The sequence below is a fragment of the Taurulus bubalis genome (genome assembly GCF_910589615.1).
Source record: "Taurulus bubalis genome assembly, chromosome: 9".
Classification (NCBI taxonomy): domain Eukaryota; kingdom Metazoa; phylum Chordata; class Actinopteri; order Perciformes; family Cottidae; genus Taurulus; species Taurulus bubalis.
In genome coordinates, this window is record NC_136597.1 from 12,360,603 (window position 1) to 12,376,496 (window position 15,894).

Here is a 15,894-nt window from a genome sequence, read left to right on the forward strand (position 1 = left end):
CACTTATTTTCATGATGTGTAACAAAAAACATGTTACTAAATGTGGCTATTTCATATCACCATCCAATACATGCATCATGAAAGTGTGTGCTCTTCCATTTCACTTGGATCGTATCGTACTTAATGGTATCCCTATATTATTTAAAACATGCTCCTGCCTTTTCAACTGCATAGTATTTTTCGTCATTTGAATTTTAAATTCATGTGTTGCAATTGTATGATATGACATTAGTATAGTTGTAGAGCCTGTAATTCTGCAGTGCCTTTAAAAGAATGCAATGCACAACTTTATTTAAGCTGAAAACAGATTATGAACCACTTCTACTCAATCTGTATACACTCTTAGTTATATCCTCCAGGACTCTCAACACCTCTTGTTCATTAACAGATGGCCAGAGAACATCCAGAAAGCACTCAAGCACTCGATACATGTTGTATATACATATTTCTATACTTGATATATTTGTAACAACGCATAGTGCACCTTATACAGTGAAACTGATTGTGCAATACTGTTGTCATATGTGTGTGCCTTATTTTATACATTTCTTATGCTATTAGCATTTACAGCAATGTTTTGTTCTACTCTTATTTCTAATTATATTTTTTTAACCTTAAGTTTATTGTAATTCTGTGGGTATGGAGGACGTAGCAAAATAAGTTTTTCATTGTACGGAGTAATTGTCTGTTATCTGTGCATATGACAATAAAATATCTTAAATCCTTGAATCTTCTATTCAAATCTAAGTTTCATCCTATATGAGACCTTCTGATCATGGGATCCCCCTCACCCCACAATCCCTCTCCCCTTCAGAGTGTATTGCAGCTTTAAACAGTCCACAATGCCTTGCGGTGTCCCAGTTCCAATGCGATGTATTTACCAGCAGGAGTAATGAAACGAGTAGAGGGTTATTTTCCGCAGCTTATTGGCGAGACCGCAAAAGACTGACGCACAGAGGGGACAGACACAAACTTTCGGATGTAGGACCGTATAGCGTCAATTATCTATTTTTCGAAGCGTCCGCAGCTTTATGTTGAGTTATTTTGTCTGGCAGCCAAACGGTACTTTGTCGCAGTTCTCTGGAAGTGATTTACTGGGCAATGGTGAAGAAGGACACATTTAGCGGAATTGAAGCCTTTACCTGTGTTTTCCGCCTAAACTTCAATTTCGGCTCGGGAACACTGAGGTGAATCCTATTTGCGCTTTAAAGGTAAGACCATTACACAGACCTAATAATAGCTAAATGTGCTGCAGCGGGTCCTGCTGTACTTGTGAGGCTGAGATAACGGAAACATTTATGTAGTAGAATAGTTAGGCTACTCTCTGAGCCCACAACAGCCCATTATCGCCATTTCTCCAGCCTCAACACCAACAATATGAGCCAGAGGTGCGTTGGCACTTAATGCTCAAAGATGCTAATGCGTGATGTCTTCCAGGATGTTAGATGCCGAGATATCAAGCGAATACTGCTGTGAATGTTGTCTGTATCTGATGGGGAGAAGTTTAAGATTAGTTCAAGGATGATTCGGACTTTATCATCTTGTAGTAGGCCTGTTGTAGTTATGAGCATGCTTAGATGTGAAACCTTCACTTAACAATGTTGCTTAATGTTGCCTTGACCTTCACACATTGCTGTCTCTCATAAGGTTCAACATCTTCTGTAAATATTACGAGCTCTCCTGGTTTCAAAAAATGTCCACACATCAGTAATCATAACATAATGTAGTTTAAAATCACTTATTCTACGTGAAGTTCCAGTGCTTAACGGGTGTAGCAGAGCCAACCTGTGGAGTTGTGGCACTCAGTCAAGGTTTTATATCTTACACTTCTGATCTAAGAGGATAGCTTTAGACCAGGCTGCAAAGACGTACCTAGAGACTGGACAAAAAAGTTTCAGCTGCTGCTGTAAAACCATTTCAGTTCTATAAATGTGTGTATGCAAGAGTGTGATTTAGCACCAGATGATGTTTTGCAAACCACTGGAACATGTAAACCTTGGCTCGAGGCCCCCTGTTGCCCCATGAAGGAGCCTGCTGCCTGCCCGGCTGGCTCTTCAAAGCTGGCTAGTGAGCAGTGAATATGGCAAGGGAACAAAGGCAGCATTATTGCTGGCCGAACGTGCCTTCCAGATGTTCATGATTCTGCCAGCACTGACCTCCCAAATGGGGGAGGCTGCTCCAGCGCCTAATAGTTTAATATCAGCCAGGCACAGGGAGAAAGAAGCAGGCTTGCTCCAGGGCAGGGGCCACTGGAGACCTCTCAGGAGCTGTGGGTGTTGCTTGCAAAGCGACTGGATATGGGTTTAATCCCAAACACCCGGGCTTTCAGATTGGAGCTTGAGGAAACATTTTGAGTTGGAGCTAAAGATTATGAGGAAGTGCTGAGCAATGTCTCCGTCTTTGTGTATATCGTGGGGTTTTGGTGCTTTAGGTAGTGGGGCCACAACACGTCCTTTTAGAAAATTTCAGACAAGAATGAAGAACCTCTATAAACCGATCTATGTCTATTTTTGTTTTTCAGATATGTCCACTTAAGGTTTTCAATTGTTCAGAATGTTACAAACTCAAGCTTTTAATATTCATCCAGGTTAAACTCACTTTAGTTTGAATGCAGTGTGTTGAAGTGTCATTGCATAGCTGCGGCCGGTTGCATCGCCATCAAGATCGCAGAGCGGACAGACGCATAGCTTTCTTGTCTCTTAGTCATGGCCCGTTGCATTCTCATAGCCCAGGAATGCATACCCTGGATGTTATCAGTTTCCACTCTCCAGGATCAAGGCCTGTCTCCTGCAACAGTCTTGGCCCTACTCTATAATGTCTTATAGTACACACTCCACACTGGCAAACGGATAATGACAAAGAGCTTCTTTCTCTGGATCACACTGCGAGACCCTAGCCTTTAACCACAGAGGTCCCATCTTGCCACAGTGTCTTACATTTATGTTATACTGTTGCCTCCCCAATTTGTCTTAGGTATCGTGATTATACCGGGATTTAGCACTTGATGACAATCTAGAGGAATTGAAAGCCAGGAAATACATTTATCCTGTTGGTTCCAACCGATTTACCACCAGTGCCTCCGCAATAAACCAGCATCTGTCTTTGGTGGCTCACAGAGATGTATTCCACAACTGATCTGTTACCAATTACAGCAAAGTATAAATTTCTATTAATTGCATGTTGCTCTACAGGGAGTGCAATTTGAATTAAAGTTTGGTTGGCAATAAGCAAGGAGGTTTAAGTACTAAAACAGACTGCTGTCTCTTCGGTCTGCAAGAAGTATCCCATTGTCTTTAATTAACGTCAGTGTGGGGGGAGGGTTGCATGTCAGAAACCTTCTCAAATGAATTAGTTACTTGTTTTAATTAGCCAATTAAATATATATATATATATATATATATATATATATATATATATATATATATATATATATATATATATATATATATATATATATATATATTCTTTCAATTGCAATTCATGAGTGAACAATGGCCAGCAACAATAGAATAGGAACAAGTTTGCAAAAGGTAATACTTGGAACGTTGGTGTTTTCCCGGGATTTTGCTCAACGAGGTTCCATTGCTGCCCTGCAGGCTTTCTCCTGAGTTGAGCTCAGCCTTTGTGTTGAATGCCCATTTTGTTTTCCTCAAATACCCCCTTGTTCAGCAATTTGCTAAACTGCACGAGGCACTTTGTGATGCCAGACATACTGTAAATCCCCAAAAGAAGCTCCTACAACTCCTACAGTATTGCTTCATTGTGCCTGTTGCAGCAGTGTAGTGGTCGTGATGGAACACCCACATTAGCATATGGTAGGTTGTTTACACCAGCAGCCAGTTGGAGGCCTTTTCCTGCCAGCTCAGTGGGCTCCTGTAGGCCTGGAGAATTGTCATCAGCAGCCGAGCGGGCAGGCTGCTCAATGCTGCTCACACACCTCACTGATCTGAGTCAACACTACTGAACCATTACAAGACTGAAACAAACATGCTCTGGAGTCATGAGGAGTTTGATGTTTTTGCTGCATTTGATCGACTCTCAACTGAGCTTTAATAGAATTCACAGGAATGTAAGCCCTCCTCTGTCTCATGAAATGCCTCTCTGGCATAAGATGAGCTGCACAGATCAGGGAGCGGGCATCTCCCCAGGCTGTGGCTTTGACGGGCCAGAGGAGTGGAGCTTGCAGAGCTCAGGATGGCACTCTGCCCCACACCGCTGTGCCTGCATCGTCAGTTGGGTTTTCTGTGTTAATGTTAACGAATAGAAATGCCACGAATCTGGACCAGAGCAAGTGACATTTATAAATGCCCCGCTGAGTCTTGTTGAGCTTGCGCAAAAAAGAGGTATCGAATCAGCCAGTTTATTTGTCTTTACTGCACATGAAATGCAGTGTTTTGTTTGAATAGTTGTCTCTTCTGTGTGGAGGGAGGGGGGAGAGGAAAACCATTTATGCTGTGGTCCTTGTAAATCCATCTGACTCAGTGTTTTTTATACTGTAGGATTCTTAAGCACCTTCCCCTTCCCCCTCCAGTATATCCAAATCGCCTCCCTGGCTGATCCACTATGCCTGCTTTTCATCAAGACCCACTCAAGTCTCTATTACTGTTTCCACATCCCGCTGTAAAAAGGGTTAAAGAAAATGGTGACAGTGTTTTGGGTCCCTGCCGATTTTTTTTTTTGATTTTTTTGTTGCAGCATGTGTGTGTGTGACTATTTTCCTGTTCCTCTCCATCCTTCTGCCCCTAATGCCATTTAAGGGCAGAAGGATGAAGACAAAAGCGCTTTCCAACTAGTGTGAATACGCCAAGAAAAGAGTGATCAAGAGTCCAGGCCGCAGACAAAGGTGACATGCATACAAACACACAGATATTGAATGTATTGGATTCAAACTAGTTGAGACCCATACAGTACATTTACATTTAACACACACTTGCATCTACAACTATACATTTTTTTTATACCTACCTGAGGTTTTATTTTGTTTGTTAGTTTATAAACTTTATTAATTTGATAATGATCCTGGTCATTTTACAAGCAAACATGCTGTTTTAACTTTCTCAAATGTGAGGAGTTGCTGCTTTATGTAACACTTTGGGATTTTGGACTGTTGTTTGTCCGGCCAAACAAGCAATTTGGCGATGTCACCCTGAATGGGAATTTTTGAAATAAGAAAAGAAAAAAGTAAACAATTCATCAATCAACTGAAAATAAAGATATAATAATCAATAGTAAAAAGAATCATTAGTTGCAGCTTCATCTCTTCTTCTAACTCTACAAATGTTACCTTGCAGCACTTCCTATGTCTTTACTATAGTCAGAAAAGCAATTTGTGGTGCATAGGACAGGCTGGTGTGGATGACTTTGTGGATGTGGATAAGGACTACGTGGGCTGGGGGAGGAGTAATTGGTGGGGGGTTGGTGAACAAAAGGACCTTTTGACACACTAGTGTAGGTGCAGTGAAGGTTAGATCCATGGAGAGTGATACAGATCTGGGGAAATGCCATTCATTCTTTCTCAGTTACCCTTAAAGAACATCTTGAAGGATCTCTCACCCTTAATGGGTATTTCATATACTGTGTTATGTCAGTAGTTGTTCAACACCTTTTTAATATATTCTTTGTGAATCTGATAATGAAACAATTTTCTATCTATCTATCTATCTATCTACCAGCTGATTCTGTGAATCTTTATAATGCAGTCAATCAGTCAGTAGCTTATCACATCACACAAGCTTTATGAAGAAAGTGCATCTCTAATATGTTGTTAATGTTGTACTTGTAGCATAGTATTAACTGCTCTTCTAATAACTCAGTAAGGAATAAAGGACATAACTATATTACATATGTTACAGAGCACTGAACACACCTGTGACATCAAATATAAAACCCTACTCTACTCCCTCTTGGGAAGTTATGATTAATCTGGCTCTCCCTTTTTCCTTTTTAATTATATTTTAATCCCTTCTCTGTTTCACTCTCTGTTCCTGTCCTCTTTGTGTCACTGAGTCAATCTTCCTGCTCTGTCTTTGCTGTTTTATGTAATTCATTGTACAAAAGCAGGAACTGGGCTTGGGAATGTGCTGGCAGCCTCTTCCTGCACCCCTAACAGACATGTACCTATTCATAGAGAAGAACAAAACAGGCGCGTTATGGCCAGCTGGTCCTGGCATGCCTGGCTGTACAGGTCCATTCTGAACTAGACTATCCTTTTACCATAAGCCACTGCTAAAATAGTTGGTCTCTCCCTTGTATTTTCTGCTTATTTGACTGCGTGTGTAGAAGCAATACCACAAGTGGAACTGTCTGCATTTCTGTGTGTCTGTTAAGACTTTATCCTTTAAGGCAACTGAAGATTATAACTGTGGCCTTGAGCACATCCTGACTAACCGCTTCCTGTTTTCCTGTGTTTCCTCCCCAGTGAAGTAGCCAGAGGGGCTTCAGCTGCCCTGCACCACTGGAGCCTTCAATAATGTCGGGGCAAACACACCACAACCGGCCCCATCGCTTCTGACCCAACATGGAGCTCAAGGTCTGGGTGGATGGAGTCCAGAGGGTCGTCTGCGGGGTCACTGAGGCAACCACCTGCCAAGAAGTGGTGATTGCTCTGGCACAGGCCATAGGTAGATACTTTTCTACTATAAAACCACACCTGAGATACAAACACAAACAGACCTGTTATCTCTACTGAGTTGCATATTTGGGTTGACTGGGTTTTTAGGATAATTAAATTAAACAGCCTACTGAATATTACATTCACAAACTACTTCTTAGTTGTTGGACTTTTTTGTTTGTACATGAAAGCTCTTGAGTCTTTTTTGATTTAAAAGATTCAGAATATTTATGTATGTTGTAAAACCTTGTGTCCTGAAGATGCACTTTTGGGTTTTTAATTCAAATGTAGCTAATTGAGTGTAAAAGGGAAGAGTTCCCTCTCTAGCATCGCCACCAGCTGGTCGTTTGGGTTTATCATTAAACTTGTTTTTGTGTTGGCATACATATTCTCTACTATCTCAGGTTCAAACTGCACCATCTTTTCATTAAATACATTTGAGAAGTTGAGAATGTTCCTCGATTTGGGTCGCAGCTTGTCATCCAGGGGTGATGGTGGGTCCCAGAGCCAGACTAGTTGATAACCATTGTATTAGATGACAATGGGGTGGTGGTTTTGCCAGGAACATTACATGACAACTTCCGCATCTGCATTGCTGAATTCCTGATACAAAGCCACTTTTGTCACATAGTGATGTATAGTTCTGTTGAGCTGCTTCTCCACATCACACTCATGAGGTGCTGGTGAAATCCGGCAATGTATTTTGTTAGAAAAGACAATATAGGCTGTTGGCATACTCTAACCAGAGCATAGCTCCTGTTGCTAACCCTAGCTTCTGTGTGCTGCCTTTCCAGCATGGACACAATCTGCTTCCCGTTGGTTACAGGTTGATCTGACTGTGTACCTAAGCTATGGTCTTACAAGATAGATCACTAAGTGCTAATCCAAACATTTTAATTTTCTTTGTTAGTTAACATGGAATTCACTTTCATGGTATTCTGGTAAACCTTTACAGTTTTCTTTACACTTTGAAGGTGCAGAACTAAAAAGTAGTCTGTTTATAACCCACAACTGTAATCTGAGTGTAAAGCTCACCAAAAATGTAAAATTGCCATTTGTTAAATTTTTGTAGTATTTGAGTCTCTTTGCCTACACACACGCTACGATACAGTTGGTCATAGTTAGAGGCTTTATTGGTAAACTTTCTTGGATCTCAGCACCCCCTTTCCCATATGGCTCCTCCAGGAACGGGGGCACTTCAGCAGGCTGTATTGACATCACTGCTCACAAAGAGCAGGGGAGGAGGAGGGAAAGTCTGACTCATCTCTCAGTCTCCTGCCAAACTGAGAAAGCAGCACTTCTGAGCCCCCTCCACTGCATCATTTTTTTACATTAGAAATGTATAAACCATTTTAAGTGATCAGACATCAATATTGATTTAGAACTTTGCCATTTTACAAGTGTTTCTGTATACACGCTACGTGTTGTGTTTAGGTTTCCTCTAAACTGCTCTAAGCAGTTTATTCCTTATAAACATGACATCTTATGTAATGTGAAAAGGTTGCTTGTGGTGCTGAAGCCACTGTTTTCCAGCTTGCATTTTTATGGCATGGTTGAGACTTAAGGCTCTTATCTCCCTTTTATAAAGACACTGAGCTGTTGTCAGAAGCCACACTCGGACAAACTGGTTGAAATGTTGAGTGTTTCAAATGTTAGGTGACCAGAAACATGACTCCGTCAGGATTACAATGTTGCTCTGTGTCTGTTCAATGTGTAAGACATTTTTGCTAAAATGTTATCTTTACAGCTAGATAAGATTCCAGTATATCATGGTTGCATTTCAGTAAGTTTGTTTTGCAATCTGTTACCACTTTAGAGGTCAAATTAGCGTTTAGCAGCTTCAGATGAAAGTAATAATCCTTGCAACTTGGCATAACCATCTACCAACATAAGAATTTGTTACAATTTATGTTTTTTACAGGTCGCACTGGGAGATACACTCTGGTAGAAAAATGGCGTGACACAGAGCGCCACCTAGCCCCTCACGAGAGCCCTGTGGCTTCTCTGAACACCTGGGGCCAGTATGCTGGGGATGTCCAGCTGATCCTGCATCGAACGGGCCCCTCCTTGACTGAACGACCTCCCTCAGAAGGACCCCCTCTCAGGGGGCCTGAACGTGGGCTGCACCGGCAGAGCCTACCTCCCCTCGCAAAGCTTCGATATCCCAATGATCGCTCCCTCCGCCGCCGTGAACCGCGGCGTAAGTCTCTGACCTTCACCGGTGCACCCAGAGGCCTCAGGGAGATATTGAGCGGAGGCCGAATCGGCGAGGCCGAGGCAAAACGAAGACTCCTCCTGGGAAATGGTGGGAATCACCACCATGTAAGACCAACCATCGGGACTGCATCGCCTGGCCTGTGGGCCTGTCGCATGGAAGATCTGGTCCGACTGGTCGGTCTACAGAGAGAGACTCTCAACGTGCTGGAGAAAAAGCTGGAGGCCTATGAGGCTGAGCTCCAGGCATGGGCTGAAGGCCGAGGGGAGCGAGGTGGAGGGTGCATTGGGGAGCCAGGTGGTGGAGGAGGGCTGATAGAGGAGATCCTGAGGTTGGAGAAGCATCTGAGGAAGAATGACGTGGAGATGGAAGAGGAAGAGTTTTGGGCCACTGAGCTGCAGATTGAGCTCGAGAGTGAGAGACAGCTGGAGGAAAGACTGCAGGAACTAAGTGGACGCCTGCAGGGCTGTGAAGTGGAGATTGAAGAAAAGATGTCAATGGTACAGGTGTGCTATGTGTGGGGAGATATTGAATATATAAATCCTGTATTTTAGTAGCAACTTGTGGGGAAATATTAAATTAACCAGCTACAAATCAAGAATAAGAATTTGGTTAAATTTCAACATAGTTGTTTATCTTCAACCAGTCGTTCTAGGGATGTTTATATATTATAGTCAGTGCCTTGCCTCTTTTTTCCTTATCTGTTTAACCCTGCCCCACCAGAGTGTTGAGGCCGGCCTGGAAGAGGAGCGGCTGCAGAGGCAGCGGCAGGAGACCCAGTGGGTCAGTGAGGCAGAGGCTCGGTCTCAGGCGCTCAGAGCCAAAGCAGAGCTGAAAGTCCAGGAGAGACAGGCTGTCCAGCTGGAGAGCAGCTGCAGAGCAGTGGACAGGTCTCTTGGACAAAGCACCAAGAAACTGCAGGTAAGACGTATGCACTCATTCAAGTACTTATTTTTCACATAAACAAAATAGTGCTGCAGGTTGATAAAGACCATCCATCAGTAAGAATGCATTTCAGCATCTGTCCACCTGAATCGTCCCTCACAGTGATGCTGAATCCATGCCAGGTTTTTTTTACACTTCAAAGTTTACAGGTCTTTGGGAGTACTACTGCATATGTAAAAATAGTTATATGAAGCCATCTGTGACTACAGAGGGAGCTGTCTGAAATTGTATAAATTGTCCTAAGCAATGTCACTTTAATGTAAATTTAACTGAGATTGACAAAGTTTGTTCTCATCGTATCGTTTTATTGTTTCATCTAATGTACTGTTTTATCAGGGTTTAAATGGGACCTTAGTTTGTCTTGCTTTGTTGGGCCTCACTGTGAAGCTTTTTGTTTTATTGCCTGGCTTTGTCTTGCAAAGCACTTTGAACTCTGTTTGTGTTATATAAATCAAGTTATTCATATTATTATAAAGGACTTGGAGATTTAAATGAACATTGCCACCCAGTGTCTGAACATCATAATACTGTAACGCGCGCTCATACGTATAATCTGTATAGTTGGTAACGCTCATGTTTGACTCTTCTCCTGCTGTTTCTTTGAAGGATATGCAGCACGAGCTGGAACAGCTGACTAAGGAGCTGAGGCAGGTTAACCTGCAGCAGTTCATTAAGCAGACCGGCACCAAGGTCACGGTGCTGCCTGCTGAACCCAGTGAGGATGAAAGTACTCACAGCAGTCATGGCATAGGTAATATCGTTTTCTTATAAACATTCAATGGGTGGACTTTTGTTCTCTTGAGGAATATTGGAGTTAAAAATTTAACTCGTGCCACAGGACATGTTTAAAGTACAGGAGTACAGTCACACATAGTGTAATGTACTGTATGCCTCAGCATAACTTGCTCTTGATTTTAAATGACTGAGTGAGAAAGTAGGAAACTGACCTTGTAGATACAGTGTGTAGTCTGTGGCATTGGGGCCAGATAAGCTTCACCAAAGTTATACTTGTTCGTCCATGTTTATACAAGGGTCCAGTCAGGGCTGCGTAGCGTAGGCTCTGTGCGGACGTACTGTCCAGACCGCGATGTCCGCAGTAGTCCGTGTACGCGTCTGTTAGGGTGTACAATCGAGGCTGAACTGATCTAAACTAGTCTGACCCGAGATAAGCATGGCAACTTAATTGTATGGTAAAGTGCGTGCTGTCTAATTCTGCATTCTGGTTACCTTTTCAGATTGATGAAACTTATTTTTTATTAAAGTTTTATGAAGTGAGTTAGTAAAGTCATTCTCTGCCGTCTATGCATTCTTGTTTTTCTACAGCCTGCTGAGAGAAAATGACTCAGCTTAGTGTTCAGGTGTGAGAATGTGTGAGAGATTGTGATAGAGTAAATGGGGAGTGGGTAGTGGAGAGAACAGTTTTAGTTTTTACCTACTCCAGTGGCAATTATAGTCTCCATGCCAACAGCTGCCTGGATACAGGCAGACCTGCCGTCATTCATTCACCTACGTTCTCCGTCTAACCCTCAATTCTTCAATCACGCTGTCACTCTATCACATGCGCAGCAGTTTCTGTGATGGGCTCTTTGGACCAAAGCGCTGTCTACAGCAGACGAGCAGAGATCGCACACAGAAACTAAGAAACACTGAATCATGGGATAACTGTCACCAGCTGGTTATTTCAAACTTCACAATTATATAGTAGCAATAACATAATTAGTGAGTAATAGTAATTAAGACTGACTTTCAGGAGAAAGTTTGAGGTCAGACTTGAGCGGTGCATTATGTGTTGCTACTATGTACACAACCATTAAGAGCTGCATATCCAACTTGCAAAACAAAGTTTATCAAGGGACACTTTTGTACAACATGTACAAACTTTAAAAAAACAAGCCTACAAGCGCATAAATTAATGTATACATGAAAATGTACACCCATAAATATTAAGTTAAACCTCCCACAATACCTATGAATTATGTTGTATTCCACATGCCCAATATCTTAAAATCGCATGTTAAGGAATAAAAAGTCATAATTGTGTCTGTAAATGCTGCATATGGGATTTCATGCTGAACTTAAATCTGTGAGGAAAAAACAAATCCATCCAGTCTCCTCTTAAATGGATTGCATGGTTGTGTGAAACATGGAGAAGTGGTAGTAGTGCCAGTGATGGTTAAAAGTTTACACACACTTGATTTGATTTTGGTTCAAATCTGTTACACAGCTAACACAATCTTAACTGGAATGTGTCACCTCACCAAAGAGACCATTTTTATTTTATTTTTGTGATTGCATGACATATACTTTGTGATTGCATAATTTATCGCAGTGGGTCTCGTTATTAAACTTAACAGTGATGGATTTCAATTATGAAACGCAATGAATTGAGTGATCGTGTCCTTGCAGTAACCTTCCGATTCATGTGTGTAAAATCAGCAAGGGCTTTTGTGGCTGGCCATAAAATTCACTGCATCTGCTGATTCTCTGCATGGCTCGGTACTGCCCCCTGGTGGCACCACAGCAGAGCTATCATGTAGCGTCCACAGGACTTTGTTGTTGTTTCTTTTGAAAATGCGACTATATATCTTTAGCAACAAACCTTTTGAAATAATCTTTTAAATAGGTTGTGTGTTTTAATTTTCTCTTCATATGATTTATTATTTCTAAGATTTAGTTCCCCTTTCTGGCTCCCTGAAGCGTCCGGTGTCGTCACACCCTATGTCCAGTCACCTCCGGATCCTCCACAACCCTCTCACTTCCGGCCTGAATCCAGAAGGGATCTACGTGTGAGACAGCTCACACGTAGAGTGAGCTGTCTCCTTTCCAGAGGCCATTTCACCTCAGAACACATTTGTAAGTGGATATCTTTGTACAGGATACCTCAGTAGCACACTACTATGCACTGTTGTCTCAATCACCTGAAGGCAACCTCGAGTGTGAAGACTCAAAAAGTGAAGGAACAATGTTGATCTTGAAATGCAAGCCGTGGGCACTTGGTGGGAATGAAAGATGGTTGGAAGGAAGGACACAGAAAAACACAGCAGCAGCAGCAACAAGTCCATGGTGCACAGTCTCTGGAGATATTAGGACTTTCTCAACATCAGGCTGTTGTGGACTTCCTTTATAAACATATCCACTTAATGTACTTTAGTAACTGCTGAATGATTTGTATTGTTTTCTCACTAGCATCATGATTCAAAACTATTGCCTTTTAAATAATAATCCTGAGAATCTTGGGATGTGAATTCATTAAATATATCTCTAAAATCATATGTAATTTCTGTAGTGAATATGTTTTAGCTGGCATGACGCCTGGTTCTTGTATAAGTAATGAAGGATCCACGTGTGTCTACTATAGTAAACCTGTCTAGAATCTATTGTTTTGCATATCCAAATGTATTTCTGTTGCTCTGACTCTCTGTTCATGTTACAACTATGCACAAATGGTAATAGTTTTGTTACTGAAGAATGTTCCTGTGTGTATGTACCAAAATGATTGCTTACTGTAAATGTTTTCTTACTTTACAGCTTTATTTAGTGAATTATTATATTTTATTACAAAGTTATAAAAATGCAGTGCCCTCCTTCCTGCAGTAATACCTGCATACTGAGACAGTGTAAATTACCCTCTTAAACTGATTTTTGTTGTTGAGATGACGACAAAGTATATTTTTGCCAAATCTATTATGCTTGTTTCTTTCTGTGTGTGTGTGTGTGTGTGTGTGTGTGTGTGTGTGTGTCAGAATAGCCAAGGTATAAAGCCCCTCTTAGGCCGATGTTCAGCTGCTAATCACATCAAAGTGCCTTATATTCATTCCACAGTTGGGTGTATTCAAATAATGTACAGTAAAGCTTTAGTAGACCCATTGAAGCAACGATCGTAGTCAGTTTAGATCAGCTGTTACTAGATGTATTAGTGCCACATTGCTGCACAGAGATAAATGGCAATGCCACAGCTTCAAAGAGGAAACTATGTTTTATCTGTCAGTATTTTGTAGAAATGGCAATGGAAAGAACAATATCTATAGGGCGTTCCACTCTGCTACTGTATTATTGTCCACCATAATACTATATGCTGTAAAATGCATTCACATTTATTCTGATTTATTTCATCATGCAACACATACTCTATACTTTATTCACCAGTTTATATTAGCACTGTCACACAGGAATAAACAAGTGTGATACAGAAGAGAAGTCCACCCACAAAAAACACAACAAAGTACATCATCACACCAGTGTGTCTCTCTGCTTTTTAGTTAAAGGAGGTCAAATTATTAGTCTATGGTAGTCTATATATTGGAGCGGATTTTCCCTTTAAGAAACCACTTGTGTGCTTTTTACACCCGGGGATGAGACGTATCTGTAGTCACTGTTTACAACCATGTCTGTTGAAAACTCTTAAGATGTCGACTGTACATAACCTGTTTTTATTTTTCCCTGCCTTAATATACTGCAAAGCGTTGACACATGTCTGGATGTAACTGGCTGCTGATATAACATGAATTGCATGATTCAATAAACCATCTGAAAAAATGAAATGTGTCACAAATAACTCTTTGCCAGTGGATGCAAATGAGGAACTTGCACTGTATCCTACAGTAGATGCTCCACATGTTTTTCAAACTTTCTGCCAGTAGATGGAGACATTTACTCAGTATTGTTGGAGACATTGGCACAACATGGCTGGGAGAGAATTATGAGAGAAGCCTGAAATGATAGGAAATGTTGTCAGTGTATAAAATGTATATTAATACAATTAAACAATGCTACTTTGATTGATAGGTGGTTTATTAATGAAGGGTGTCTGGTAAAAAAAAGGCATGAATGCATTTGCTTCAACTTTCAAAGATTAGCGAATATACTGACAGACATAATGAAGTTTGTAAACAGAAGAAAAAGGAATACTAAATAAAATGAGGAGAGTTGTGGCATCACAACATGTAACTTATTGAAAAAGGATCAACAACCTAAGGCAACATGCATGTTCTTTCTAACCCTTGAAATGCATTAGTTGGCAGTAATTGGACTTCATTGTTGCCAAGATCACTAGAAGGCATAAAGTCAGACACTTACATTGTAAGGCTGTTGAAATTATGCATAAGGATTAAATTATATTGCTCTAAATTGGTTAATGGGAACAACAAAGTCTGGATCTGATCCGTCTTAAAGCCTCTGACAAGTTGGGAGGAGGCCCCTTGTTTTTCATCAGCCTGTACAGACTGAGTGTAATCTCACTTCATCATCACATGACATGTGTTTAAAGCCGTAGCTTACTGTACACTGTACATTCCTCTGCTGTGACCTGTCAGCTGATTAGAGTCTTAGTAACAATGCATCCACTGAACTTTCACTATTGTTTATTCATAAAACTGTAAAGTGTTGTCCTGTGCATGCATTACTTGGTGTCTTAGAGTGTGTATTGTTTCATATGACCCAAACATTACATACGTAGGCATTTGTTGGAACAGTGTAAAAAATACTCACTGAACTTGTCTTGCATTTGCTAACCTGTTAGACTGTTGGCACGAACATAAGTGGTAAAAAATAAATTAAAAAAAGAAGACGCCTGCAGATTTAGTTTTGATATTTATTTTACAACTCATCAGCAATAATTTATAACAGCATATGTGTAAAGCATTAACAAAATGTGCAACAGTTGCTCAGTTAAATCTTAAAAAAAATCCATAGACTTTTACAACATTGACATAAACATGTATACTTTATGGTATATTCACAAAAAAATATTTACAGACACACATGCCACTTTATATAACAGTTGATAACAGATTGGAGGCAAAACCAGCTGAAGTAAACTACAAAAGCAATGTCATGTATGCAAAATGCAATGAAAATCATCTGTTTATTCGGTCACATGTGAAACTTAAAAAAAAGCTGAATATAACTATACTTGCAGGAATTAATCTCATAGAAAACAGACCAAGATAAAGTTAAAAGTTCCTAAAACGCCAATGATCAAGTGATGGTCACTTGAGCGCAGCTTTGTAAAATATTTGAAAAGCAAGGTTTTACATAATCATAGCATATATCACAGAATCTGGGATAGTCTGGTGTGTCATGGGGTGCAGGGTTTTCAAATCTGATTATGATTTGAATCATTTAG

The 15,894-nt window shown here is 40.8% G+C and overlaps 1 protein-coding gene across 1 annotated transcript; it reads left to right on the forward strand.

Moving 5' to 3' along the window:
- Window positions 1-1,088: 1,088 nt before the first annotated feature.
- rassf8a (Ras association domain family member 8a) lies at window positions 1,089-12,560 on the forward strand (the record flags this gene model as incomplete). Its single annotated transcript, XM_079224045.1, has 6 exons — window positions 1,089-1,211; window positions 6,419-6,620; window positions 8,532-9,331; window positions 9,549-9,746; window positions 10,377-10,521; window positions 12,439-12,560. The coding sequence occupies exons 2-6, from the start codon at window positions 6,518-6,520 to the stop codon at window positions 12,558-12,560; spliced, it is 1,368 nt and encodes a 455-aa protein (XP_079080171.1). The 5' UTR covers window positions 1,089-1,211; window positions 6,419-6,517.
- Window positions 12,561-15,894: the final 3,334 nt, after the last annotated feature.